The sequence below is a fragment of the Furipterus horrens genome, unplaced genomic scaffold, assembly GCF_987537825.1.
Source record: "Furipterus horrens unplaced genomic scaffold, mFurHor1.1.pri manual_scaffold_8, whole genome shotgun sequence".
NCBI classification, from domain to species: Eukaryota; Metazoa; Chordata; class Mammalia; order Chiroptera; family Furipteridae; genus Furipterus; species Furipterus horrens.
The window spans coordinates 105,592,682-105,620,481 of NW_028327178.1; the positions used below are offsets into that span (position 1 = coordinate 105,592,682).

Consider the following 27,800-nt stretch of genomic DNA (forward strand, 5'->3'; position numbering starts at 1 on the left):
CTAGATTATTGATAGCTTACTAATTTTTTAAAAGCAGCTTACAAGCAATCCCTTGGTCGGCCTCCATGGACAATGAAGACAGGCATGCACAATCTCTGTCCCCTCTAAACATTCTGAAACGGCAGAGACGACCCTTGATCTGAAAAGGTGCCATGAGGACTTTGAAAAATAGATGATCACACTAACAACTATTATTACTCCCATATATAAAAGCTGAAAATGTTTTTAAATAATTTACTTGGCTTTTTGATCTTCTTAAAAATTAAATCTAAAGAAAGTCAGGTTGATAGTAAATTATAATATGTAAATCTACACCAGAAGACATCGGAATACAAGGTGGGCAAAAGTAGGTTTACAGTTGTTCATACGGATTATAGCCAAACACGTAACAAACAGTAACACAAGACTAAGCTCTGTTTTTCACACACCACTGTAACCCTACTTTTGCCCCGGCCTGCGTAAGTCCAGGAAAAGTACGTCCCTACATACAGAATGCTCTCCTTACAATCACACCCACCGGCCGAATTTGTAGCTGGGCTTGTACCTTATTGCGATTTCCTACTTCCAGCCATGTGTCAGGGTTTATGGTATGTTGCATCATATCCAAAATGTTAGGCAATGCCTTTGTTTTAACAGAAAGGACATGAAATGTCCACATCTAACCTGGTTCCTGCTCTTTTCAGCATCACCTCTGATTTTACAGTGCTGTCCCCTTAAAGGGGCTGAACTTTTTATAAAAAGGCTGTTAAACTTATTCTTGGGAGGCAGAAGACAAGGATAATTTTGATGAACCAATTTCACAAACAGGGAAACCAGGGCAAAGAAAAGTTAAGCAACACACGTAATCGGTCACAAAACAATGCAGTGGTAGAACCAGACTAAACCCAAGTCTTGGCGCTCCCAGCTCTTCTGGGTATTCTAGCTGCCTGAGGACCAAGCCCACGTCTTCCACCAGATTCTTCTGCCCACACCACCTGCTGGCAGGACACAACCGGCCATTTCAGTTCTTTCAGGGCACGGGGCATCTCCGGGGCCTGATGATTTCCCCACGACCGCATGGCCCTGAAGAGCACAGGCCTGAAAGAAACCACTAAGACTTGAAGTCTGGGTTTAAAGCTTTTTACGATGTCACTAAGACACCATCATGTTTTCTGTACTTTTGAAAACTGAAGATGGTAGTTCTCTAAGTGCCAGGTTTTCTGTGTCCCAGGGAACTCAAAATACTCGGACTATTCGATAGAAAAGCCACAGCTCTCACACCCACATGGTCAGAAAGAGCCCGGGGCTGGGCTTACGAGAGGGTGGGGAGCCCAGTGTAGTAACAACATACCTGGTCACACTCAGCTTGGGTCTCATGCCCAGAGCGCTCAGAGCCACACAGCCAAGTTACAACAAAAGGCAGCACTGGTTTTAACCAAAAAACACTTTTCTAAGTGATCGTGTTTCTCAAAAACTAACTCAGGTCCTCACTGTCCACTCGTGGGGATTTTTAACTCTGCACGCAACAAAGCCCTTTACCCCGAACCAATGTGGCCGACTGGGTGAGCAGCTCTGGGTGAAGGCAGGGCGGGTGACCCTCACAGGCAGGGCCCCCCACCCTGGGCACTGCCCACTGGGACGCCAGAACTTCACCCAGCCCTCAATGGCGGCTTCCATTCCCCATCAATGTCATTACCGAGCAAATGAGGTTTCTTAAAATCGTCTTGGGTGTATTCACATTCCCTGTATTTTAGAAACAAATTTAGCTTCTGAGCTAACTGTTCATAAGTACTAGCCCCAGACATAAAGGGCAGGCAGGGTCCCAGGCAGAACCAAATGGTGTCTCTAACAGTAGTACTCTCGTCCAGCTAATTAACCATCACGTCACAGCTGGAAACCCACGTGCTTAAACACGAGATCTGGGTCTTGATAAATCAACAGAGAAGGTTGCTGCATGTAAGAATAGCTTATTTTCAGAGGTAAGATCAAGAATGCAGAAAAAACCTAAGGGCCAGTGTCTCAACCCTGGTGCTACTGACATTTGGGGCTGGATCTTTCTGTTGCGGGGCTGCCCTGAGCATTGTGGGATGTTGAGACACATCCCTGGCCTCCACCCCCTGGGCCAGCAGCACACACTCCCACACACTGTGACCACCAAAAATGTCTCCGAACACTGCCAGATGTTCTCAGGGAGCAAAACCACCCCAATTAAGATAAGACACTGCTTTAGGCTGATGCACAAGTTAAACTAATGTGTGTCCTCTGTTAACAAAACACAAAAATCACAATTTTCAGAACAGGAAGACACCCCAATAACAGACAGGCCTTCTAACTCAGCCCAGAGCAGGTAAGTGACTTACGACAGGGAGGTGCCCCACCAGCCCAGATTCCAAGCCCCCGAAGCCCCCGGCCACCCGTGTCCTGCAAGAGGCCAGCAGTCAGCACAGCACTTACCCAGATGCAGCCCTTCAGGAAGCCCGTCCTCGGACCCATCTTCGGAGCCACCTTCGCGATCGACGGCGCCGTTCTCGTCCAGGGTGCCGGCTAGGTCTGGAGAACACGTCCTCGGCTGCCTTCCGTCCACAGACATGGTTGGCGACTCAGCGTCCATCCTCCGGTCCTTCTTGTGGACCCTCGAGTGCAGCACCAGCTGGTGGTAGGTTCTGAAAGCCTTGCCGCACTCGGAGCAATGCGTGGGCTTCTCTTTGTTGCTGGACAACTTGGGGTACGTGTCCCCGGAAGGCACTTCACCGTTGGCATGTCTAGGTTTCTCCTTGTCGTGTGCGAGGCCCGCGCAGCCGCTCTTACTTGCTCTGGGCTTCCCGGAGCCTTCGGGGTGGCTTTTACTCGCGCTCCAGATCTCTCCAAGCTCTTCTTTGTCCGAGTCGTCATTGTCAGTGCTCCCTTCCTGCCCGGGCTGCTCCTTCACCTCCCGGCAGACGGCGACCTTGCCCTTGGTGGCCAGCTGCCAGGCCTGGTAGGTGGTGAACGGGTCGAGCTGAGGTATCTGTCTGGTGGGCTGCTTTCTGGTTTCAGGGAGAGCTGTGGGTCTTAAGTTCAGGAACTGCAGGAACTCATCCCTGGGGGCTAGCATCCCCGCCAGCTGCGAGTCTGCCTGAGCCCCGCTGCCCCCGGAAGCCGTGTCTTTGGTGTGCATCTTCCTGTGATCAATGAGACTTTCTTTATTTGGAAAGAGGAAGCCACAAACCATGCAGATTTTGTAAGGAGAGGGGAGGCTCTCGGCAGCCTGCTCCTGGACGACCTCGTTGATGGTGACGGGGCTCTCGGAGCCGGGCTGCAGCTTGCCCTTGGCCCCCGACTTGCCGTTGTGTGTCCGCATGTGGTTCTTCAGAAACCAGGGCTCCTTGAACCTCCGGCCACACACGTGGCACCCGTAGGTGAAGGAGTCCTTGTGCTGCTTCATGTGGATCTCAACATCGAAAGCAACTCTGAAGGTCTGCCCACACACTTCACAGCTCAAGTCTTCGCTGTCCTTGCCGCTCTTGTCCTTGGGGGGCTCTGCTCGCACCTGGCCTTTATCAAGCGGACTAAGGTACTCTGCTTCCACACGCAGAACTGCGGGCTCACAGAGGATGGGCCGGTGTTGCATCAAGACATGTTTATTAAGGTCTTCAGAGTGTGTGAAGGTCTGATTGCAAAACATGCAGTCCAAGGGCGTATAGCCTTCAATTTGGATATTTTTCTCCTGCGTGGCTCTGAAAGGAACAGCAGTGGTCCCTTTTATCGCCACCGCATCGTCTAGCTCTGCCTGGGTGCCGAGAGAATTGCCAATGACCTCGGGTCCGTCCATATACACCAACAGGGACTGAGTCGGCATGGCTCCTGCCACTTTAGGACCGTGTATAAAGTAAGAATGCAGTTGCAAAGTTTCTGGAGATGGAATAAGGCCACTTGTAAAACTTGTCACTCACACCCCCAGAAGCCCTGGGCTTCAAACCAGAGCAAATATTTGTTATAAAAGTTCAAAAGAAAGTGTATATTCCTCTAACTTCTTATCTTCAGCAGCCTTAGGAAGCTCAGCGATAGAGTATCACTGGTTCTTCCCACAAACAAGGCAGACAGACTCCCTGATGCTTTGATTCACATATGAGTCAGCACAAGGCATTAGTTCCCTTTGTCTCCATTGAGGGAGTGATTTGGTTGAGCAAGAAGTCAATTCCAGCAACCTGGAGACACGGAGAGTTCCAGAACCTAGGGGGAGACACAAAGGTTGGCAACCGTCAGCGACAAGAGAAGGCTGGGGCCTGGTCCACGGGGAGCTTCTCCATGGGGCAGAGAAGGCCCCTAATTCACTTTTATCTTAATACAATGCCAGCCTGTTAAACATGCTTGTAATTAAATCTAAACTAACCATTTACCTTTGTCCAACCAGTACACTCGTTACATCACTAGAATTTCATCTGGTTAAGAAACTTAAAACATGGTGCTTTAATGAATGTCAAGTTTCAGGACAGAAACTGTTAAATTCGGATAAATATGTTTAAAATGTCACTGAAATGCACATCTGTATCTTTACAAATAGCCTGTACAAATCTAGAGACTGTAAGAATTATAAAAAATAAGATGACAAAGAGAGCCCCTTAGGTAAAAATTTTAAAGCCAGAGCTTCAAACTGCCTTATATACAAACATACAAGAAACACACATGCCCAAATGCACACGCAGAGAGGACACCTCCACAGAAAACGGGAATCTTTCCTAAAATCCCTCTTCTAGAAACACAGAATGTCTCAGAACGGCTGCTCATCTTGGCCAAGGGGACCCTGGATCACTGTGGCTTACTGGATAGCAAACCTCAATCCACGGCCCAAATCCCAGTTTGCTTTTTTGCCAACTCTCTGCCTTCAACAAGCATCAGGCTCAGGCTCTCCCGTCCAAACAACAGGTAAGGAAACACATACATAACACTCCTTTGTGAATGGACATGTTTAAAATCCTCAACGTAGCTGGCTCAACATGCCTTCAAGTCCTGAAGCCGGAAAATGGACTCTCATTCTGTCTCCCCCTTCCCCACTCTGCACTGGGGGGTGAAGCGTGGGTGGCCTCCTTCGGCTCTGCAGGCTCTGATCTAGAGGCTCATGTTCACTCTCGGAGAAGAAGCAACCTCTAGAGTCGAACCCTCCACCTTTATGGCAACCATAGGAACCGTTTTGAAGAAACCCCACCTACTTATCTGAAGTCAGGTAACGGCACCAAGAAAGCAAAAAGGCACGCAGACTGCTCCCACCACAGGCAACCCTGAAGAAGGAAAAGCGACTTTCCTTCTCTCCACTTCCTCGCAGAGCAAGCTCAGAGAAGACCAGGAAACCTCTTCAGACGCTTAAAAGAGAAAATTCTCACAGTCCTTGTTACCTTTCGTCTTGAAAAAAAGACGTTAAACTTTTCTAAATAAGACTGCAGATCAAAGATCAGTGTAAAGAAAGTGCGCTGTAGTACTTCCTGTTAATTTCTTAGTCTTTGGTTGGGATCGCAATGGAGGATAAACCCCATGGGCTCACTACCAGCTCAGGAGAGAGAGGGTAGAACACTCCGGAAACCTGAGTTCTAGTCCTGCCTGAGTCACAATCTTAAAGTGGTCACCACCACATAATCTCAACTTAAGGCAGACGGACAAATTACAGGATCACCTCGGAGTTCCAGAAGTCTACGGTTCTGGGGGCAGATCTCTATTTATGGATATACTCAAAAAAAAACGATTAAAGACCATACTAATCAAGACATTCACTGATATTTAGATACGTGGGTGATCATTTACTCACTCAACAAATATTTACTGAATGCCAGTATCCCGGGTAATATTTTAACTGAAGAAATTAACAGCACATATTTGAGAAAAGTAGTTACCAAAGGCTGACACTGTTTTCCACTGGCCAACAGCTGAAGGAGAAATAGAGAAACAACTCAATGACTTCATATTAATTTCAATTTGAATAAAGACTGTCCTTTCTTTGAGGTCTTTTCTACTTTTTGGTGCCAAAATACCCTTTTTAAAAAATGGAAGGATGGCAATGGCAAATAATAGAGGTTTGTTTTCTTTTTAAATGTCCTTCCCTCTTTGGCAAAAATCAGTTAGTCTTTCATGTCAAAGCCTCAATATTATCTTTTCTTTTTTAAAGAAAGTTTACTAGTCTGTGACATTTTTAAGTTTTGGGGAATTCCACTATTCTGTAAATCATCTTTCCCCAAAAGACATAACCCTAAACTCAGTATCTGGATGTGAACATAATGTGGGCCCATCACTGGTATTTCCCACCCAGGCAATGGCAAAGGCTGGAGACACAGCCTGGAAGGACGCTTTAGTTGCCATTTTTATCTCTGAAATGTTAAGTATCTGGGTTAAGCAAGTTATCCTCAGCTTCTAACAGAAACCCGAGAGGACTGGTAAAGGAGGCAGTGTGAAAACCCTAGGAGGGAGCGCTTCGCTTCTGCCTGGGGAGGCGGGGGTGGGAGTGAGCCAAGCAGACACCTGAAGATGAGGGCAAGGGGGCCCAGGCCAGAGTCCTCTGGCGCAGCAGTGGGGGAAGACCACCTATCCAGGGAAAACGGAAGCTCTTCTTCCTCTGGGGAAGCTTCTGAGGAGGTTTCTGACAGTCACTAAGTCTGCCCAGCTGTCAAGCACTCGGGGGACCTTGGGTCATCGTAATCCTTACTACTCCCCCGTAAGATATGAAAACCCTGGGTCATCCCTTCAAAGACCCTCCAAGCAGAGACCCTGCCGGCCTGGCCCCCTCACAGGTCCCCAGTGTCTAAAAGGGGTCCCAAGCACAGGGTTAGGCCCTCAACACACACCACCTGGCAGGTAAATGAACACACGCTACGTCACCAGTACAGGTGCAGACGCCATGCGTGCCTCTGGCCGGTCACCAACCAGAACTGATGTGAATTTTACTTGAATGTTCATCAAAACCCACATGGCTGAGAACTTAATAAAAAAAACTTCCCCGTGGCTATCGATGGCTGCCGTCTAATTACCATTCTCTGCACTTTCAAGTGTAAGGGAAAAAAAAGTTTGACCATACCACAAAATTGACCAGCACAAGCAATCGCTTGGGCTTATAACTGCTCTCCTCACGGACCCACTGAACCAAAAACGTGGGCCATGCTAGGGAACCTCTGATAGCAACAGCCCCCGGCCTCTTGCCTGAGAAACTATGCGTAGAAAAAACACTGCCTTAAATTATAAATCAGTATCACGTAAAACCAATCTGCTAAACAAAAATCTTTAGAGTAAAACAGAACTTAGGGAAAACAGACACTCGAACCTAATTACTGTTAATAGCAAGCCAGCATTGCCAGCTGACTGAGGTGTGCGCGCCAGACCCTCGGGGTCGCGCACGTGCTGCGCAGACGCCAGCAGAACAGTGACTGCAGATCAAGTCGGCTGTCCCTCTTGACAAAGACCTGGAGGGGGAGGGGGATGTTCTAACCCAACACCTCCAGTCTAAGCACTTTCAGCATGCAGAAAAGTGACCATTCCGAACACACTGGGCTCACTGAGAGGCGCTGTGCAAAAAGGCTTCTCAATGTTTAAAAAATGTTTTTCTAAGCCTTTACTTAACCCAGGTAAATAACAGCACTTAATGTCAGCCTATACTCCACGGCAACTAAGCAAGAGACTCTTCGTCATAACCTCACGTTCTGAGAATAGGGTTTAATTTATATTGTGATTACTTCAATAGATATTTTTTCTAATTTACAATATAATCTTTTAAAAGAAAAAAAGGCAGGAACCCTATTGCTATAACTGCCTGGAACAGCAGTCTGATGTTCTTTAGGTCCTATCTTATTTGTTTTTTAAGATATTCACTTTTGAATAAAGCCTCTTTGAGTCCTGCCACTCCCTGCAGATCCTGAAACTAACAGATATTACACATTATACAATGCTTCCTGAAAAAACGCAGTAATCTGTGCTGAAGCACAACCACCTGGAGGTAAGTGCCACCAGGCTGACAACTGCTGTAACTTCTCAGTACGTACTGTTCTTTGTGTGCACAGGGACTCAAACTGTTAACCTTCAGAGACAGCACAGTTGCACCGCAGCTGCTCAGGTTATCTTACGTCCCTTGATTTGGAATATTCATTACCACAGCACGAAGCACGAAGGCATTCATGGTTCTCAAAAACTGTCCGTAACACATAAAAATTTTACTTAAGAGCCAAGTAATCTGAGTATCCAGCAAATCTACTAGGCTCCCCCTCCCTAGTTACCTAAGTGCCCAATTAAATGATCATTAAAACATTCAACCTAAACAAACTGATAGTCGCTGACCAATTCATTTGTACCTTTAAACTGCAAAATTATCTCCAAGATCTGGTTAGGAAACTTACATTTTTATAGAAGTTTCCCATTCATATTTTACACCCTCTTTTTTCCTTAATCTGACAAGAAGAGAACTCTACATAGTGATCTACAGCAGCAATCAAAACCAGTAACTTGAAATCCTTCAACACTATTTCAAGGAAATCACCAAGGTCACACCCAAAGCTAGATGGTCAACCCAACTTTCCTAATATAGCTGTGGAAAGATGTTTAGAATTTAAGTGAAAGAAAAAGATTAAAATACTCAAAGTTGATACTCAGCATTCCAACCTAAACTATTCATAAAGCAAGTGACTGTTCAGGAGCAGCCTCGTTTTCTTGAAATTGTATATAGTGCCCAGTTCTAAATAGGATTAGAGACCAAAGTAGTGTTTTTAAAGATGTTAATAATCTACATTAGCATATTTGAATGTCATGATTAAAAACTCTGCCTGGTTCATTCCAAATTAAGGTCAGTTAAAGGATCTTAACATGAAATTAAAGCACCATATATTAGTTTTAGTTTCAGTATAATCACTATTAACAGATATGGTGGTCTATAAACTGGCTTTTAAAAATTTCATTTTGCCTGCAAACTAAAGGGCTGCCGGTTCGATTCCCAGTCAGGGCACATGCCTGGGTTGGGGGCCTGGTCCCAAGTTGGGGGTATGGGAGAGGAAATCACACATTGATGTTTCTCTCCCTCTCTTTCTCCCTCCCTTCCCTTCTCTCTAAAAATAAATAAATAAAATCTTTAAAATATTTTTTTTCACTGTGTCCTGAAAGAAAACTATAAAGGAAATGGATAAAAAAGAGAATTTTAATTAAACAAGATTGAGCACTGCTGTCAGTGAGTTCCTATTATTACAACTTAACCAGTACTAACTTAACAGTTTGAAAAGATGTTAGCATAACTACAACCAAGAGAGGGAGCGAGTTCAGAGAACTAAAAAAGTAAACTACTGTAGCCTTACCTGTATTAACTCTACAAAGAACACTGAATGCGTACATGTACACACACGAATATATATATATTTGTCTGTCTATATAAATACACAGACACACAAATAACCCTAAGCAGCACACCTTACCATCACCCTACACCCCTACAACTCTTCCCACAAGGCCCAATGGTGAGCGTCCTTAATTGTACCCAATTTCACTAACTTCAGATTAAACATAAACAAGGCAACACCTTTGACAGCAGGAGAGTTTTCTTTAGAGACATTTACATATACCCCCTCCCTGTCTCTGTAGAGAACACGTACTGAAGTTGTGTGTCCAGCCCTTTCAAATCACCTGTTTGCTTTCAAAATAAAAGTCTCCTTTCAATTCATACCTGCAGTTAGCGCTCGCTGGATTTATGCACTGAATAACAACAAAATAACGTACCCACCAATTAAGAACAAAAGCATGTCTGGTAGGGAAAAGACAAGAATTTTTCCTAATGCTGACTCAGGAACAAAACATACCTGCGACTGCATATTCTCCAGTCCATATAACTATATATTTTGAACGGTTTTAAATTCAAAAGTTTTCTGACACTAGAAAGTAATGAACACCAGTACACAGAACGCTATGAAGACCCACTAGAAAACGGCGCATCTGACTCCGGGCAGCCCTTCTCCGGGAAGTGCAGGAATGTGTGGGTCAGAAACAACTCTGGGAAAGCTTAAGAACAAAGAAAGGCTGAGGAATTAAACTAATTCCCTCATACAACTCACTCAGCTGTCTTTTCAGGTTTAGTAATTTTATTTCTCAACTTTATCATAAAATTACCAAACTGGCCCCAAATTTCCAGTAATCAGCTATGCTGTTACCCGGCGCAGGAAGTAATGAGGATGTGAAGAGCAGGCAGCCAGCAAGTGTTCAGTTGCAAAGGGTTTTCACGAGCATTCCGACGCAAGGCAGAAAGGGGCAACTGCGGGAGGCAGCTGGCTGGCAGGCGCTGGCCCCTCCATTTATCTGAAGATGGATTTATACAAGAACCGAGCTTGCTCACCAGAGCTGCAGACTGTAAGAAAGGATGGTCCCTGTCCTCCCACTTCCTCAAAGTCAGATTCCTATCTGCCCTCAAGGTCTCTCTTCAAAATCCTCTGCCCCACATACCACTGCAACTTTGCCTTAACTGTATTATACTGTTGGCAGAAAAACAAGCCAATCCCCTTACTCTTAAAAGTAAAAGCCATTTTGTCAGCAAAGTTATGCTGCACTCAAAATGAGGTCATTAAGTTATAATGATCAAGCTCCCCTCACCCAAATTTAAGAAATTTCCTGGTCTTGGTGGAACTCACTTTCTTCCACATGCATTTGAACTAGTCAACGCCCCCCCCCCCCCATATGAGGTGGACAAGTCCACACCACACCTCCCACTGTCCTGGGTTGGATTTACACACTGGAACCAGACCCTTTACTACTCAGAATATTTGATATGACTGGGATTCCTTTAATGTGTGGTCTGTAAATATCTTCCTAATTTTTATTCTGTAACAAAACACCCCAGTAATTTGAAAACTATTCTACCTATTCCAGTCATAGTCGTTTAATTTAAAATTTCATTAATTTGTTTTATTATATTGGCATACTCATCGGTATATAAAACTGTCTCAAGTTTTTATTTCGACTGCATACGCAATTCTAAGGCTTGAAAATACCTGGTCACTATTCACTATTTGGACTTCAGCTTTTCCATTTGACCTAGTAACCATACTGCTACAGGGATTAAACTGAAATAGGAAATTAGGACTAAGCTATTTAAAACAGGTCATGCCCAGCAACTTCAAAAACTAACTTATAGGCCATACTGGCATCTGTGAGTTGTAACAATGTGAACTGAATTTTTCTTTGAGCAAATGGAAACAAAACTTCATATAAAACATGAGAGGGCCAATCACAGTCCTAAGAGTCAAATAAAAGCATATCTTTTTTATAAGTAGTAGGTTGTAAGCAGTCAAGACTAATTAAAAGTACTCCAAGGTCTCATCAGCCAATACCATGTTTGTGACCACTGAGAGAGAAAGTGGAAGAACACATCTTTGGGGACCCCTGAGGCTCTCATCAAGCACCTCAGAATTGAGAGTGCTCAGGAGTCAAGAGTTGGGGAAAGGGAGCCCTGCTGTGGCAAAACATGCCATTTCATCCCACTGTTAAGAAAGCAAAGTGATTAGCATTTATCTGAATTGAGACAGAGGGCCTGTCCTTGCCAGGCCATTCTATTCCTTAATTATTTCATCAGTTTGTGAGTGACTTGCTTAAGACTTATTTTCAGATTTCCTCTTTAAAAGGGCCACTGGGCCGTTATTTCTCCCAGACGTTCCACTGCCAAAAATGGTGGCTTACAAAAAGGAATGCAAATCTACCTCCACCTTAACTTTAAAAGTAAAGGCAAAGCCAAAAACCTTCACTCCTCCCTCTTCCTCCCCTATTACCCGGGGCGGGGGTGGGGGTGGGGGGAGTGTCAAGCTGTTATCTAAATAGATTTCTTCAGGCTGAAGGGAGAAAACGTTTTCTGCATGTTTTATTTCAGTGGCATATTCTTTTTTTTTGATTAAGAAGTGAAAGGGAATAATATGAACTCAAGACAACTGCTAAACTTCAAACTCACAAGGTATTTTTTTTTAAATGACAAAGGTCAAACTGCACAGTGTTAGGTGTTGAGAAGATAAAGGGATTGGAAGAAATTGAACGCTAAAGAAATGCGTCTTCCCCTCCAAGTCATGTTCTCCCCCTACTTCCTCCTCTAGCATGCAAATCAGTGAGCGGGGCTGAAGGAGCAGCCTTCTTCCTCAGACCAAATAATTAAAATTCCAAGCAATCAGATTAACCCTATTCTAACAAACAAGCCAAATAAATTATAAGTTTGTCTTGGAGCTATTGACTTCGGAGTTTTTTAAATAAGGCACTGCCTCTAGAATTGAATACTTATGTAACATTAAAAAAGGCAGCAATTGGGGGTGGGGGGGTAACTTCAACTAAAATACCAGGATTAAACACACACACACACACACTACTGGAGTCTTGGTAATACTGAAAAAAAAAAAAAAAAAAAACAGTATCTAAAATAAACATAACTTCTCAGAAAAAGTCATCTACCATTAAGGACACACCTTAAAAAGTTCTCAGCACACATTAGCTAAGCAAGCACAAACTAGTGGTCTGCCTGTGATATTTTTCAGACAAAAAGCAATTAGGTTATGGCTCTGCACTTGTCACTACAGACACTGAAGGCTTTTTAGAAACTGTAGATCTATTACTCATTCTCAAAACATGATAAACTTTAGTATTTTAAGTCTCATTCGATATCAAGGCAGTCCATGCATTCCAGGGGGAAGTACAGTAACAGAACAATTGAAAGGAACTTCTTGACAAACAGAAGAGAAGGTAAAGGGCCTGCGACCCCTTACCCAGCGGCCAGGCCTGACCGGCAGCTTTGCGCCCTGCCTTTCTTTTGTGGGCTTAATCTCACGTCGGCTCATTCAACCAGCTCAACAGCGATGAAGACATAATTGAACCAACCTGAACTAAATCAGACCTATGCTTTTTAAAACATACAGCTTAATGGTTGCAAACGATCTAGAAAACCAGGAAACCAGCCAGGCTGTGTGTGCACGCTGGTCAGTAACAGGGCCCCAAACTGGCCACAGGACCACTACGACCGCCATTTACTTAATACACGTTTAGGAATGTTCACCGCCCAAGCCCTGTAGGCTGATTAGGAGATAAACTGAGGCTCGAGGGATTTCAAAGGGGAACAATACACCAAAGCCTTAAAGTCTGAAACATCCTTTTCTTGGGGGGTAAGGGGCGGAGAGAAAAAAAAAGTTTATGCTTCTCCAAGTGTGAACAGGCTACTGGGGTCGCAGAGGCGGCCGCTGGTGGGGTTCCCTGCTCCTGGAGCTAAACCTGCGGGAAACCCCGCTGCCAGCCCTCCCCATCCGCCCTAAAAATGCGGCTTCCCGTCCTCGGGGGCCCTACCCCGAATGGTAAAACGTGGGGCTCACTCCGGGACCTGAATGGCTGTGATCCCCGGCGCGCAGGTACCGACCAGAACACCCGGCAGGCCCCCCCCTCGCCCGCCTGGGCACGAGCGCCCAGGCCGCCCCAAATCCAGCCTCCCGGGCCCCCGGCGGGGCCCACCCCACCCCCTCCCATCCCGTGCAGCTCTCATTTTGGGGCCAAATCAAGAGGGAAGAGGGCTTTACATCTGAAACTGCGCGGTTTCGCCACTGAGCGCCTGCTGGCAGAAACTTCCTTTAAAAAAAAAGGCACTTTTTGGCTAACATTTCAATCCCTCCTGCCCTTTGGAGTTCCTAGGTCTGCTTCCAACTGGCTTTGGGTCTCCCACTAGAAGTGAGTTATAAAGCTATCTTTAAGCGTTTGAGAGTTCTTTTTAAAGTTTTTTTTTAATCTTTAAAACTCAAGGGGGGAAATAAAAATCCTAATCGTACATCCAGGAAACGCTGCCCAGTGTGCACCGCCTGCTCAGATAGGCAGAAGACCGGGACTCCCGGGCAGGATTTTTGGGGCTCCCGGGGGGCTCACTGGGGTGCGCGCCGGGGTCCGCGGCCAGGCCAGGCCCCTCCTCCGGACCCTGTAGACGCGCCCTCCTCCCGGCCCGTGTGGACGGTCCCGGCCATTGTTTGCGGGGGACGCCTGTTTGGACGCATTGTTTTGGCTCTTTCCAACTTGCTCCGGCCCCTCCCGGGCCATCGCGGGGGACCCCGCGCCAGCCACCGCCCCCCAAGGCCGGGTCGCAAGCCGCGAAAGCCGCCCGGCAGAGGCGCCCAACTTTTCAGGAAAGCCCCCGCGACCCCGCCCGCGCAGCCCCCGGCCCCCGACACGGAGGGAGGGAGCGCCTGCGCCCCGCAGCCACCCCGGCTACTCCCGGGGGTGAGTGTGATGGTAGAACACTGTCTGTGCGCGCCGGGGGCTCGCCCGGCACCTTCTCGCCGGGTGGGGAGGGGGCGCCCGAGAGGAGCGGGATCGAGTGGAGACGGGGGTGGGGGCGGGCGGGGCGGCCATCCGAGGAGGGGGCGAGATAACGAGCACCGGGGACTCGAGGGCGGGCTCGGGGGACGCCGGAGGGGCGAAGCGGGGCGCCCCCTGGGGCCCGGTGCGGGCGGGGGCGCGCCCCCTTTACCTGCGGCTCCGGCTCCTCGGCCATTTCCTCGCTCGGCGGCGGCCGGGACTGAACTGACACCACACGAGCGAGCCGAGGTTTGAATGAGGAGGGCGCAGGCGAGCGGGGGAGGGGGCGGGGAAGGCAGCAGGGAGGGGAGGCGGCTGGGAGTTTCTCTCGGCCTTTTGTGCGGACCCCTCCCGGCTCCGCGCCGGCACCGGCGCCCCGAAACAGACGGGGGCCGAGGGGCCAAGCCGGCCGCCACGGCGCCTCAGGGCCCGCGCCTCGAAGACCCCCCCAAACGGAGCGCCCCCTGCCCCCCACCCCACCCTCGCCCGGAGGATTTGGGGGCCGGGCTCACCTCGGGCGCGGGGCTAAGGTGAGCGGGGTGGGGGTGCGCACGGGGGGCAAAGGCTCGGGCGCCCCCTACTCGTCCGCGAGGGAACAGTGCAGGCGCGGGGGGGGGGTCCCTAGAGCCGCCGGGGCGCGGCGCGTCCGGCGCACCGGGACTGTTGGGTCAGAAAGTGATCAGGGAGCAGCTGTTGCGCCCGCCCTCAGCCCCGCGGTTCGAATACGCCCCACCTCCTGCCTCCACCGGCCGTGCGTGCGCCCGAGACCCCGCCCCGCGCCCACGTGACCGTGCAAGGCGCGCCCCTGCCCCCGCCCACCGCCGCGGGCCCCGCCCCCGGGGAGCGGACGAGCACGCGCACTCCCTGTTCTCGCCCGGGAGATTCCCGCGCACGCGCGCGCCATTCACCGCTCCCACATCCCCCGCCTCCCGCCATCGGGCCTAACGTGGCCGGCGAGCGCCAGGCGGCTCTAGTGACAGGTACTCGGGGAGGGGGCCGCGAGGGCCGCGCGCAGGCGCACAGCCAGGCCTCCGCCTTGCTGCTGCCCCCCCCCCCGCAAGGTGTGCCCGGCGAGGGGAGGGGCGGGCTGCCCGAACTCCTGGGTCACCCAGAATTGCGAACGAACAAAAAGCCTTTATACCCAGTTGGAGAGTGTAAAAGGCAGCTGTGCGCAAACAGCCTTTTTTTCAGCTTTTCCTTAAGTGTACGGCCGATAAGACAAGATGATGGAGCTGTTTCTAATTAGCGCCTTCATAAAGCCGGCCTTTGTTGTTGTTGTGCCGGGAGGGCCGGTCTGCGCTGGGACAACCTGAGGCTCCTACGCTCGGCCTGCGCTCCGCCATCCGCGGGGCTCTGACAGAACCCACGTGGGTGACACCGGGCTTACTGCAGCGGGCACCCCCCAAAAGCAGCTTTTCCCCTTCTCCCCGCGCCCAACTCACTTAAAGCATTTCCCTGTTACTACCTTTGCTTTAAAAAACGAGAAGTTACGATTCCGAGGACACTGATTTCCCCCATTTTAAGCCCCAAGAGGAACCGCAGCAGCACAATCACACCCACCGAGTTTTCTGCCCCAAGATGCAAACAAATGCAAATGTAAACGGAGCTGTGCGAGTCACCACAAACAAAATAGCCCGGGCTTTTGGGTTTGTTTTTTTTTCCCGGCCCTCGGTGTATCCAAACTGGAAACACTTAAAACATAACAAGAAAGACACTTAAAGTATAGATTTTATAAATCAGGACAAAAACCACCACCAGCACCACAGAAGAGCTTCGCTGATGAGCAAGGATAAACAGAGACGGACTTGGACAGGCAGCATCTTAGCAAAGGGGAAGACTCTGCCGTGGCATGTTTTGCTGTCACCTTATACATAACGACTAACCCCACGTATGGTCCGGTTAGTCTTTCCCTAAAAGGAAGTGGACCAATTACTGACTCACAATTAATTATCAGCACCAGCAGATTCTTAGGCCAGAACTTGGTTTTTTTCCTTCACTCGAGTCCACTGATAAAGATTACTTCTGTTACTGGAATTCCTTTTCTCAGGGAATAGGAATACCTTTCCTTAAAATACTGCTTAGAGCCTTACAGTCATATCTTAAAACACAGTCCAGATACATACTCTTCATAAACAAGAAGCTCCACTGAACTTATCAAACAAATGACTTCCAGCCCGGCTTCTAAACAAAGAAACATGAACTCGTGGAACCAGGTTGAGTCTTAACATAAGTGTAGCTTCACGCTACATGTTAATGGGTAACCTTTGAACTCTGAAACCCTGAATGCTATAAACACAATAGCACTGATCATTTAAAATCTTACTATCAAAAGTGAGCAAAAAAGTAAAGTCCAAACTTTTCAGTAGGCATAGGGAAACAATCAAATGTTTTGACAAATAATCATTTCACTAAGAACAATAGGGCTCTTGGCTCGCAGACCCTGTTGTTACTGAATTATTTTCAGAGCAAAAAGAGTTGTGCTTTTTTCTCTGCCTTCACAAAGCTACCACTTTGTTAGCATAAAATCACATAGTTTGTCAGCTACTGTCTCTCTCCTCCCCCCCAAAACGCTTATTATGTTATAGCTTTCAAAATTGAAAGATGATTGTATGAACTGATCTATCTGCTAAGAATTTTATATGTGATCCTTACGTTTGAGCAAGGAATTACAAAGAACCCTACTCCTGGAAGCATGCCAACAAAAAACTGGGAAATGGTTGCAAAACCCTGCCAGTGACTGAGTGCCGGGTTGCAAACACATACTGTGTTTTTAAATGGACACGGAGTGATCTGAATTCGCTGTAAGGGCTTCTGTGAGGCACAATATCTCTTTAGGAGAGGCTTGTACTTCAGATGCATTTGGAAAGCACACAGAGTTAAAACAATTAAAAATGGAAATTCCAAAAGTAACAGAACACTAGGAACATGTGGTTTTGTAATAAAAGCTAAGAATTCACATTATTGTATGAAAAGAAAACTGAAAATCGAACGTTGGTCTACACACACTTAGCTCCACCCCCGAGTAATCCTGTTTTGCCCTCACCCCCAGCCAGGCTGATTCTTAAGGAGTCAGGTGCTGCACAGGAGCAGGGAACACAAAGAATGGAACCAGCAATGTCCCCTCACATGGGAGCCGATGCTCTGCACACATTCCTCGGGGAAGGGGCAGCAAAAGCCCCACTTCACCTCTTTTTAATGCAACAAACGTCAGCTACACTTCATTTTTCACAATTACCTAAACAGACCAGACCTCCTTAAGATGTTTCCCAGTGTATGCTTTAAAAATCTGCCCCATTATCTCTGATTTAATCCTAGTGATATGAGACCTCTTCTTCTAGCTAACCTACAATTTTCTCTCCAGATCCAATAACAAGACAAAAAAAAAAAACCCTTCTGATTTGCTACATTTAACATTTATTGGAATCATCTTTTAGGACTTAAGCCTAATTAGAAGAACAGAATGCAGTTATGATCTTCTTATTTCGCAAGTATTTATTTTACTGTGGAACTATTACAGAAAAACAATTTGGAAACTGTGTGTAAAACCCTGGAGCTGAAATGCAGCCAACATAGATACTTGACTTAAAAAGAATTTAGTGTTCAGAGCAGGAAAACCTGAAAAACTGCAGTGAGTAGTTAGCAGGAAAAGAGAATGAAAAAGTTAGCCAAACCTGCCAGCTTCTGCAAACTACAAAGGACATTTGAGAAGAAAACCGGGGCAGCCCTTTTAACACGACTGAATGCACTAAATTAAGTAGGGATCACCAACTGCAGGAAACACCATACTTCTCTCTTTTCTGTTAAGTTCCTTGATTTCGCTCAAGTCATCTCAAAATTTTAAGCCCTCTATAAAACATCCTAATACCAGACGACAAAAATAAATAGCAGAAATTACCTTTCGGAAGTGGGGGCTGTGTCTGGAACCGAGAGCCTCTGTCCTTCCCTCTCTGGGTTTGCCAGTCCACCTGGCTGGGAACAATCCTGAAAGAGATGTGATTGCGGATTTTATAAGCAAACCAAAAAGGGAGGGGCCAAGAATAAGGCTCAATTTAAATAAAGTCTAGATTCAATCATGCCTTGAATAGATTAACTTGATAAGGCGTGGGGAGGGGGCATTGTTTACTTTAACTGGTTTTGTCCCTTTGGCAGATTGGATCAGTGCCCCCTCCCTTTGCAAGCACAACTTTTGTCTTCCTCTATTCTGGATGAAGGCCGACTTCACATGACATGTAACTAATTCTTTAAAAACTACATACATCACGTAACTTTGGGAAGCACGTCTGTAAAGCTTTTTCCACTCATCTGATATTGCAAGTGGGGAGCTTTGGGATAAGAGGAAGGCAGGAAGAGGACGGTAAGTAACATTTCTTGAAATCCGATTCTCACCCTCATCTCAATAAATGGAACCCTCTTCCATCCACCCACTAAATCGAGTCAAAACCTAGAAGCCAAACTATATTTCACCTCCTCCCCACATACCTTGAATTTACCAGCAAAGCCTATAATTTCTAAATACACTTCAACTTGGCCCAGCTCATCTCTAACACGAGCCTACCCCACAGCAGCAAAACCTGACTCTGTCCCCCACATAGGTGAAGGTGAGGTTTCCCCAAAGCTGCTTGCTTTCTAGGTTTGCCCTGCCCCAGTCTCCACCCCACAGCCCAGGAGATCCCTTCCAGTGGAAATCAGGTGATGTCACCTCCCGGCCCAACAGCCTCTCTCTGCCCCCGAGCTCGGCTCCCCAGCCCCGTGGATGTGGCCCCTGCCTACCACCTGTCCAGCCTGAGGCCTGGCCCGGCCCAGAGCGTGCACCTGCAGCACCCTCTGCCTGGTGCCCCCTTGCCACCCCTCCAGATCAGCCTCTGTTCCTCCGAGAGTGCCTCCGCCGAGGGCCGGGAGCAGCTTCTCTCCAGGCACTCTGGGCTCCAATGCTCTGCCTCCACCTCTTGAAAGCTGCATTAATTCTAGAACATTCTTGAACCGCTCTGGGTTTCAGTTTCCTCATCCATAAAATGGGATTACGATGAAGAGGAGGTGATAAAGGAAGAGGGAAAAAAAGAAAACTACTTAAAAGTTCTCATCACAAGGGGAAAAATTATAACTGAGATGAGGGATGTTAACTAAACATACTATGTGACTATTTTACCACATACATACATTAACTCGTGTACACCTTAAACTTACACAGTGTCCTGTCCATTGTATCTCTATAAAACTGAAAAAGAAATGTATATATCACCAGCATAAATAACAAATATTTTTATATAAGACTAGAGAATTAAATGAGATACACCGTGCAAGGTTGTAAGCCCTCGGTTTCGGGGCGTCTGGCACTATTCTAGGCACAGGAGGTAGAGTTTAGAGTTAGCCCAGCAACTGAAGTCCTTGCCCCTTTGGACTTCATTATATCTTTTAGAGCAGCAGTTTTCAAACTTTTTAACCCATGGCACACACGAAGTAATCACTAACATTCTCCATGTCTGTGCCAGGGTTGCAGCGCCAAAAACAGACACACAAACTCACTCTGTGGCACACCAGAAAAGAATTATATTGCTAATCTGACCACAAAAAAACAAAGCCAGGTATAATTTCACTCACTCCCACAGGACGGCTGTTCGTTCGTGGGCTGCCGCGAGGAAGACACCGCGACCAACGGCACGGCCCAGCCAGGGCAAGCGTCCGAAACCCGCACTTTCTTTGCCACACCTGCAGTACGTGATAAGCGTCTATTTCTTCCTCCTCCTTGAAACACCTCCCTGGATTTGGAAATCTGCCGGTTCCCCCAGCCCTCACCGGCTGCTCCCCCCCTCAGCCCCCTTGGCTGGTTCGTTCTTTCTCCTCTCCCTGACCTCCAGACTGAAGGGCCCGGGGCCCAGCGCTGACCCCGTTTCTGATTTATTCCGTAGGTGACCTCATCCAATGCAATGGTTCGAAAGACCTAAAAGGCTCCTAAATTGACATACTTCTCACCCAGACCTTTCCCCTCGACTCCCAAAACGTATTTCCGACTGCCAACTCCATTCCTACGCAGATGTCCTGCAGGGAATTCTAGGTTTCGCTCTCAAGCCTGCTCCCACAACCCGCCACCACTAACGGACACGCAACGTCTTGGGGCTCTGCGGACGTGAATGCTGAGGAAGAAAGGGGGGGTAGAGATGGGTCAGCCACTGCCACCAGACCACGCACCCCTGCCAGGCACCCCCAGAGCTCAAAGCCACGCACTCACACTCCCTACATATTATCCCATAGTGAATCTTTGTTCCTGCCTGTCCTATTAGACTCTGAACTCCATAAAAATAGGTGACACTCTTTCTTGTTCTCTGCTGTATCTCCATGATGTCTGCCTGTAGCAGAGATCAACAAATGTATTCCAAACAAATGAATACAGAACTGCATAATAATTTATAGAACTCGGCTGAGTGAGTACCAGTTGGAAGGGCATCGAAAGCTGGGTCTTCAGCTCAGTTTCCTCATCTGTAAAATAAGAGATGATAACGGGAGGGCGGGTCGCCCCGTGGTACCAGAAGGGAAGCCACGCTGTGTACCGGGCCTGGGGCCCGAGAGGCCCCCAGTGTGCTAGGAAGAACACTGTGTCTCTGACTTCACTGTCTCCTTTCCCTTCTGGCCCCCCCTTTCAGATGACGTAAACAGCCTAGTAAGTTCGTTATGTAGTTGGTGGGTTAGGAATTTTACTTTTATTTTTTGGTCTGAATCGGACAGTTAGCTCCATCGAGAGCAGGGACTTGTCCAAACCCACACCCAGGAGTGCCTTCTCCATTTCTCTGCCCTGGGATGGAGGACTGATATATTTCCAAAATATTATACGCCAAAAGCAGGGCCAGTGTGCCAGAAGGCCAGCTGGGAAGCACTAATATGTATTATGTCTGCAATGTGTGCTTTTTACTGTTAACTCATTTAATCTCACTCCTAGCGACCCTCTGAGGTGGAGCCCATGACTTCCCATTTTTATAGAGGAACCTGGGCACTGAGGGATGAAGTGGTTCCCCAAAGCCCACCGGCATAAGCAGCAGAGCTAGGGGTCTAAATCCAGCCCTGCCTCTAGGGCCTTGCCCTCATCCACAGACATGGGGCCTCGCTCCTAGCCCCCTGCCCTGCCTCTGTCTCCAGCCCCAGCTCCTACCTGCCCCTCCCCCTCTCTCACAACCCTTCACCTCGCCTTGCCTTCCTGTGCAGACACTAGCGAAGCCCCACCCCCGCACCCCATCCTGTATCCCCAGGACCTTGAACCATGCCTAGTGCATAGCAGATGCTCACGAAATGTTGCATGAAATACGAGTAAATGGTTACCCTGTCCATTACCTCATTACATCTTCCTTCTAGCACAACCCCATGGCTATTTTTGGTCTTGCTTTGAAGGCAGAGAGGTGCATTCAACCAACAGAAGGCACACCTACCCTGGGACGAGCCTGGCATTTTCCCCACAGGCCAGGAATATGACAAGAAGGAACATGAACTCTGCGTTCGGAGGACTACCATTCCAGCAGAAAGCACGGATCTGTCACACTGATCTTTTCAAAAGTCAAATCTGATGACGTCAGGGCCCGGCCTAAAACTCCCAACATCTCTCAGGATAAAGACAATTTCTGAGTGTGGCTGGCAGGACCTGGCCGGCCACTTAGGGTTCTCCCTCCAAGAACAGCAGGAGCCACTGGAAGGACATGGAAATAAAACTGAAAGATCGATTCAACTCCAAGCATCTCTTCCACAGATCATCTCCTCCACGATCCCACCCCGGCTGCGCCGAGGGCATGGTCCACGAGGGCACACCAGTCCTTCTACTTCAGTGGGATCTTCCAGTCCTCGCGTTCTGGGCAGGACCACTGCCTCGGACCTGTCACTGATAACACCTGTCCCCTGGCGGCAGTCTTATCAATCTTTGCCCTTTTCTTTGAAAAGAGGAAACTGAGGCTCAGGATGGAGTGACTTGCCTAAGGTCACAAGGCCAATGGGCCCTGTGAACCTGAGGTCAAACCTCAGCTCTATCACCAACCTAAATTTCCCCAATTTCAAAAAGTCGACACGATGCGCATTTCTGGACGGCCGCCTGCCCGAGTGTTCCCCGGGCAGCTGTGTGGCACTGGGGCAACGGGAGCGAGGCAGCCTCTCTCCAAACTCCCTGCCCTGCCCCATTCCCAGAGCAGCAGGAGGCCACTCGGTGGCCTCAGGGCCCGTCCCCTGCGGCCTCAGTCACGCCCCTGCATTCTTGGTGTGCCTGAGCACTTGTCTCAATCTTCCCCAATAGACGGCAACTCTCCTTGGAAGGCGGGCGAGAAAGGCCAAGCGGGACAGAGCGCCTTTTGCATAGAGCTGGGGGGCAATCCGTGTTCACAAAATGGAAGCGTCCGGGACTAGGTCCCAGCCCTCCATGCCTGCCTTCCCCGGCCCCTGGAGCTCAGCAATTAGCGCCCCTTGCAGAGCTTATCCCAGCCGCTCTCCCTTCTGTCCCTGGGTGGTGTCCTCCTGACCTGCACACGGACCTCGGGCCCGGGCCCCCTGAACCTGTATGCTTCCTAGCCCGGAACATCTTTCCCAAGCCCCACCGACAGCCACCTGCTCCTGCCGCGGGCGGAAATTTCACAGCGTCCCAAAATAACCCATCGGGTCCCCTCTCAGGGCGCACAACCAGCCCTGGCCCCAGCCAACCTTTCCGCCTATTCGGTCCTTAAGCGTTTACCTTCTTTGTCTCAGGCCCTTGGCCAAGGTGGGAATGAAAGAGCGAGGTTCACGACGAGCTGGATTTTTGCCTTCGTGGAGCTTATATTTTAATAGGAGAAATGGGCATTAAACAAATCAAAGCATAGATAAGTGGATAAGCACATAATTATAATACCTACCCTAGAGGAATAAACAATCCTTCGGGTACACAAGGATGTTCACTGCAGCAGTTTGTGACAGAGAAAACTCGGAACCCCCCACCATGTCCACCAGAAGGAAAACGGACACACAGACTACGGTACACGCAAGTTTAAGATTCCAGACAGCAGTTGGGAGGACTGAAGCAGGGCCAGCAGGGCCACACGTGCTCGAGCGGCTACATCCCCAGGACATCATGGAGCAAAACACGTAAAAATTGTAAAAAGAACCAAGCTGCATAAAGGTACCCCACTTTTGTTTACACACACACTACAACGTTATTTTCTGAAGGAAAATATGTATGTGTGTGTAATAGACAGGTATGTATGCATATACACATATACTATGTTTATGTACTCAAATCATAATACGAACATTTGTATCATTTCATAACATATACATTTGTATGTATTTCATAACATATACATTTGTATATTTCATAACATATACATTTGTACATATCATTTCATAACATATACATCAAATTGTTGTTGTGCACCCGAAATTAATATGTTGTATGTCAATTCTGAGTAAGTATATAAATAAGAAAGAAAGAAGAAATCTATAAGTAATGTACACAGACGTTGGGAAGACCCTCGCCAAGTGGTTAATTGTCAAATGTGGGAATTCTGGGGGCGGCTAAACGCTCTGACCGTTCCGCACGGAAGGCGCACCCCTAGCTTACCTGCGCAATGAAAACTTAGTCGCCTACGGCCCCGACAGTGAGGCTCGGGTGGAGCCTCCTCGGCAGAGCGATCAGTCGAGGTCCGACTCCCCGCGGGGCCACATGGCTGGGTGGCAGGTGCTGTCCCCCGCCCCGGCGCCTATGAGCGGCAACCGACCAATAGTTCTCTCCCTCCCTTCCCCTCTCTAAAAACTAAATAAAATACTAAAAAACAAAAACAAAACTTAGTTGTCTATTGACACTGAAGCCCCCTGAGAGGCGGGCCTAGGCGGCGCCACCGCTGAGGGAACAAAATAAACATTAACATAGACTCCCGCGCTCTTCTATGCCCTGGGGAATAAAAAATGGTGCCTCAGATGCTCAGGACTGCCAACTGCGGACAAACAACGGAGACGCCACTCTCCGCCAGCCAATGGCGTCGCTCGCGTCCGCTGCCGGGCCCGCGCTGCCCACGGCGCCCAATCTCCTCAAGCCTCGCGCCACCATCCGCCGAAATCCATCCGCCGAAATCCATCCGCATCCATCCCCCCGCCACCCCGTCCGCCAAGGCCACTCCCAGGGCCACCACTGTCTGCCTGTTAGCCACCCTTTGTTCGGTGCCTGTTATGACCTCGCTGGGCCGTGCCTCGCCGGGGACGTGTGGTCGCGCCGGCCGCCGAGGCGACAGGCCCCTCGAAGACAGGAACCGCTTCCTCTGTGTTGGGCAAGATGGCCGCCCACCGGAAGTGCCGCTGCTGCGCGGCTCCGCCCCATGAAAGACGCGGCCCTGTGGACTCGTGCCGCCACGCGTTCACCTACGGCTCGGTCAGCGAGGACTTACTCAGCACCTACCGTGTACCGACCGCCGTAGTGGGTGCGGGGGCTGCTGCAGGGCAGCGACCCTCGCAAAACGCCTATCCTTGCGGAGTTAACATCGTGTCTTAAATGAGACACTACTGTACGACATCAGTACTGTGGACAGTAATAACGGCGGGAGGAGCCGGGGAGCGGAGCGGGTAGGTGGGGTGATGTCTAATAGGCTAGTCCAGGAAGACGTCATAAGTGAAGGCATCTTGCGTAGAAAACGGAAGGGGGCAACCGTGGGAGCCGATCCGGGTGGGGGTGGGGGTGGTGGGGGGAGCATTCCGGGATAAGGGATAAGGATGCGAAGACCGTGAAGCAATGTGCCCTGTGGCCCATGGAACAGCATGGCATTGGGGCTTGTGTGGGACAGGTGCGAGAGTGAAGATGGAAGCCCTGGCCGCGTAGCTCGGCTGCTTAGCGCATCGTCCCCATAGCCAAGGTCGCAGGTTCCAAGAGCCAACCACTGAACGCATGGATGCGGAGAAATGCAGATCAATGTGTGTGTGCGTGTGTGTGTCTCCCTCCCTCTCTCTAAAATCAATCAATCAAAATAAAACGCCTCACTAAAAAATATTAAGATGGGATTGCTGGGTCACTATAAAGACCAAATTTTAACTTTAAGGGGAGGCAGGAGGAAGGTAGAAAGTATAGGATGGTGATAAAGGAGACTTGGCCTGGGGTGGTGAACACACAATATATAAGTGACATATTATAGAACTGTACACCTGAAACCTATATAGTTTTATTAACTAGTGTCACCCCAATAAATTCAATGAAAATGCTAAAAATAAAAGGACAAACAAAAATCAGATTTTACTCTGAATGAACCTGACTCGCTGAATGGTATAAGCAGAGGAATAATGACCTGGCTTGAATGTTAAGAGGCTTATCAAACAGACTGATAAAACCAAGTACTATGTACAGTAGTCCCTCTATACTGCAGTTCACTTATAGCAGCCTTGCTATATCACAGGGTTTTTAAAAATATTCTATTTATCGTGGATTTTTTGCTCTATCGCGGGATTTTGAGGTATTGTATATGTATGTTAAAGTGACGTAGGTTTAAGAGTATAGAATATGTTTAAGGACATAGTGTTTATAAAAGTGGGGAAAAGGTTCATAAGGGAGTGGGAAAGGTTAATAAGGGACTGGGAACGGTTTATAAGTGTGTGGGAAGGGTTTATAAACCCTTGTATATATATAAGTACTAAAATAAATGTAAGGTTCCTACTTTGCAGATTTTCACCTGTCGTGGGGAGGGTCTAAAACATAATACCAGCGATAAGTGAGGGAATGCTGTACTTCTAAAAGAGTAATGCAGATAGCCTCCCTTGCTGAAATCACTCAGATATTTAAGTGTGTTCACATTTTCATGTTACTTTTACAACAACCAGGCTAATAGTAAGAAGAGATAAGGATAAGAAAAGGGGAAAACAATACAATTCATTGAGCCCCTGCTGTGAACCAGAGTCTTAACTCCACATGCAATTGATCCAATCACAGTGTTATCCTAATAACCAGTACATTTAATTCACTGGGCAGATGAGGAAACCGTAGCCATCAGAGGTTAACTTGTTTTCTGACTTAACTTTCCTAACTTCCTTGAGGTTCTACAACAAGAATAAAGTGGAAGTCTAGCCTCATCTAATAGCCCATGCTGACTCATGCCATTTTGTTCGGACTAAGTGGGTGACCTTGGCAGTAGGAGAATAAAGAAGAATAGCAGCAATCATTAATTAAGTAGTTCTTCTAGGCCAAGCACATTATATGCAGGCAGAGTCCCTACCATCACCTAGATTAGAAAGCTATGCCTGAGCGGTGATCGGACTAATGACGTCTTGGATCCGGCATTCTGGGTTCAAGGCAGGACTCTGGGCTCCCAGCAGTCTTGCTCCGTCACCTCACTGTTTCCCCATGTTACAGACGGATGTAAGAGTATTCACTGACAAGTGTATTTGGATGGAACAAATAAGTCCTCAGTTGTAAAATGCTGGAGGAGAATTTGGCACATAGCAAGCACTGGATGAAGACACGCCCTTCTTCTAAAGCCCATTGCCCCGGGGCGCAGAAGCTCGCAGGCCGGAACAGTCAGGTCTGTTCTTAGCCACTGCCGGGCCCAACCAAGGTACTCACTCCTGGGCTGGGGAAAGAGAAGCGAGTTTGTTTATAGCGGGCAAGGGGAACAGTCGGATTTGGACCGGGATTTGCCTGCTCCAGAACCTAACTCCGTCATCACTAGACCAAAGGCACACGGGTTGAAAATCGCTGAGCTAGACCAACCAAGGTAGAGGAAACCTGACACATACCTGGATCGGGTTGATGCTCAGGAAGCTGGGAGACGATCTGCCTTTCGGTGTCCCTTGGGCATCTTCTCCTAGGAAGACCTGAGCGACCTGGGAAGGAGGTGGAATGGATTAACTCAGCGGCGTCTCCGCGCTATAAGGACAGTGTGCCCTCCTCTCCAGCCACGCCCTGCCAGAGGACACTGGGATTTGGGGAAAAGGCTAAAGAGATTAAAGTCAGAGCCACACCCTGAACAGACGGAAAGGGACCGAGAAATCATGGGTCTGGACCCAAGCTCAGAGAGCTGCCCTAAATTCCCATAGCTGACCCAGTGCCGCGCGACCACCCCACGCCGCGCTCAGCCAATGCGCTTTTGCTCAGCAGCTCCGCACACGACACAGCACGTTTTCGCAGGAAGCAGAACTGAATAAAACAACCTTCAGAGGCTGCCTGCACCCAAACGCTGACCCCGTTGCTCTCCTGGCCCCGCGACCTAACCTCGCGGCCTCACCTGTGAAATGGGAATAATACTGGCGCCCAGCGCATGGGTCACTTTTGAGCATTACATGAGCTAATTGTAATACAATCTCAAAACTGCCTTGCGCGTGGTGATCACTCCATAAACGTCAGCCAAAATGACATTAGCTATTACTCTTCCTGGATGTCTCCTTAGTCTAAAACAGCCCTCAACTTCACTAAATCCCTCTGGCTTCTTAGACAACATTGTTTTTTTTTTTTTTAACAACTACCAAGCCTGCGTGTCCTCTTAAAAATATTTCAAGAGATTATGTTTTGTCCCCACTGGCTTTGAGGAACGACTCCAGCGTCCTTGAGTGAGGTGAAAACAGTG

At 48.4% G+C, this 27,800-nt stretch overlaps 1 protein-coding gene and 1 long non-coding RNA gene across 6 annotated transcripts in view; one reads left to right on the forward strand and one right to left on the reverse strand.

Annotated features, from left to right (window-relative positions):
* Positions 1-27,800, reverse strand: part of ZNF217 (zinc finger protein 217) — a 37,074-nt gene that overhangs the window by 8,641 nt on the left and 633 nt on the right. For 3 of the 5 annotated variants that reach the window (XM_090286587.1, XM_090286586.1, XM_090286583.1), the window contains exons 2-4: positions 26,974-27,060; positions 18,161-18,246; positions 2,434-4,191 (exon numbers count right to left, since the gene is read on the reverse strand). In XM_090286587.1, coding sequence (XP_090142713.1) covers positions 2,434-3,817 — 1,384 coding nt within the window. In that variant the 5' untranslated portion in view covers positions 3,818-4,191; positions 18,161-18,246; positions 26,974-27,060. Of the gene's footprint in view, positions 1-2,433; positions 4,192-14,437; positions 14,966-18,160; positions 18,247-26,973; positions 27,061-27,800 lie in introns of those variants that run through there. The other 2 variants (XM_090286585.1, XM_090286584.1) reach the window with 2 other exon arrangements.
* On the forward strand, positions 19,914-20,644 carry LOC150003723 (uncharacterized). Its single transcript, XR_016512797.1, has 2 exons — positions 19,914-19,976; positions 20,172-20,644. It is a non-coding gene; the product is annotated as an uncharacterized LOC150003723 (long non-coding RNA).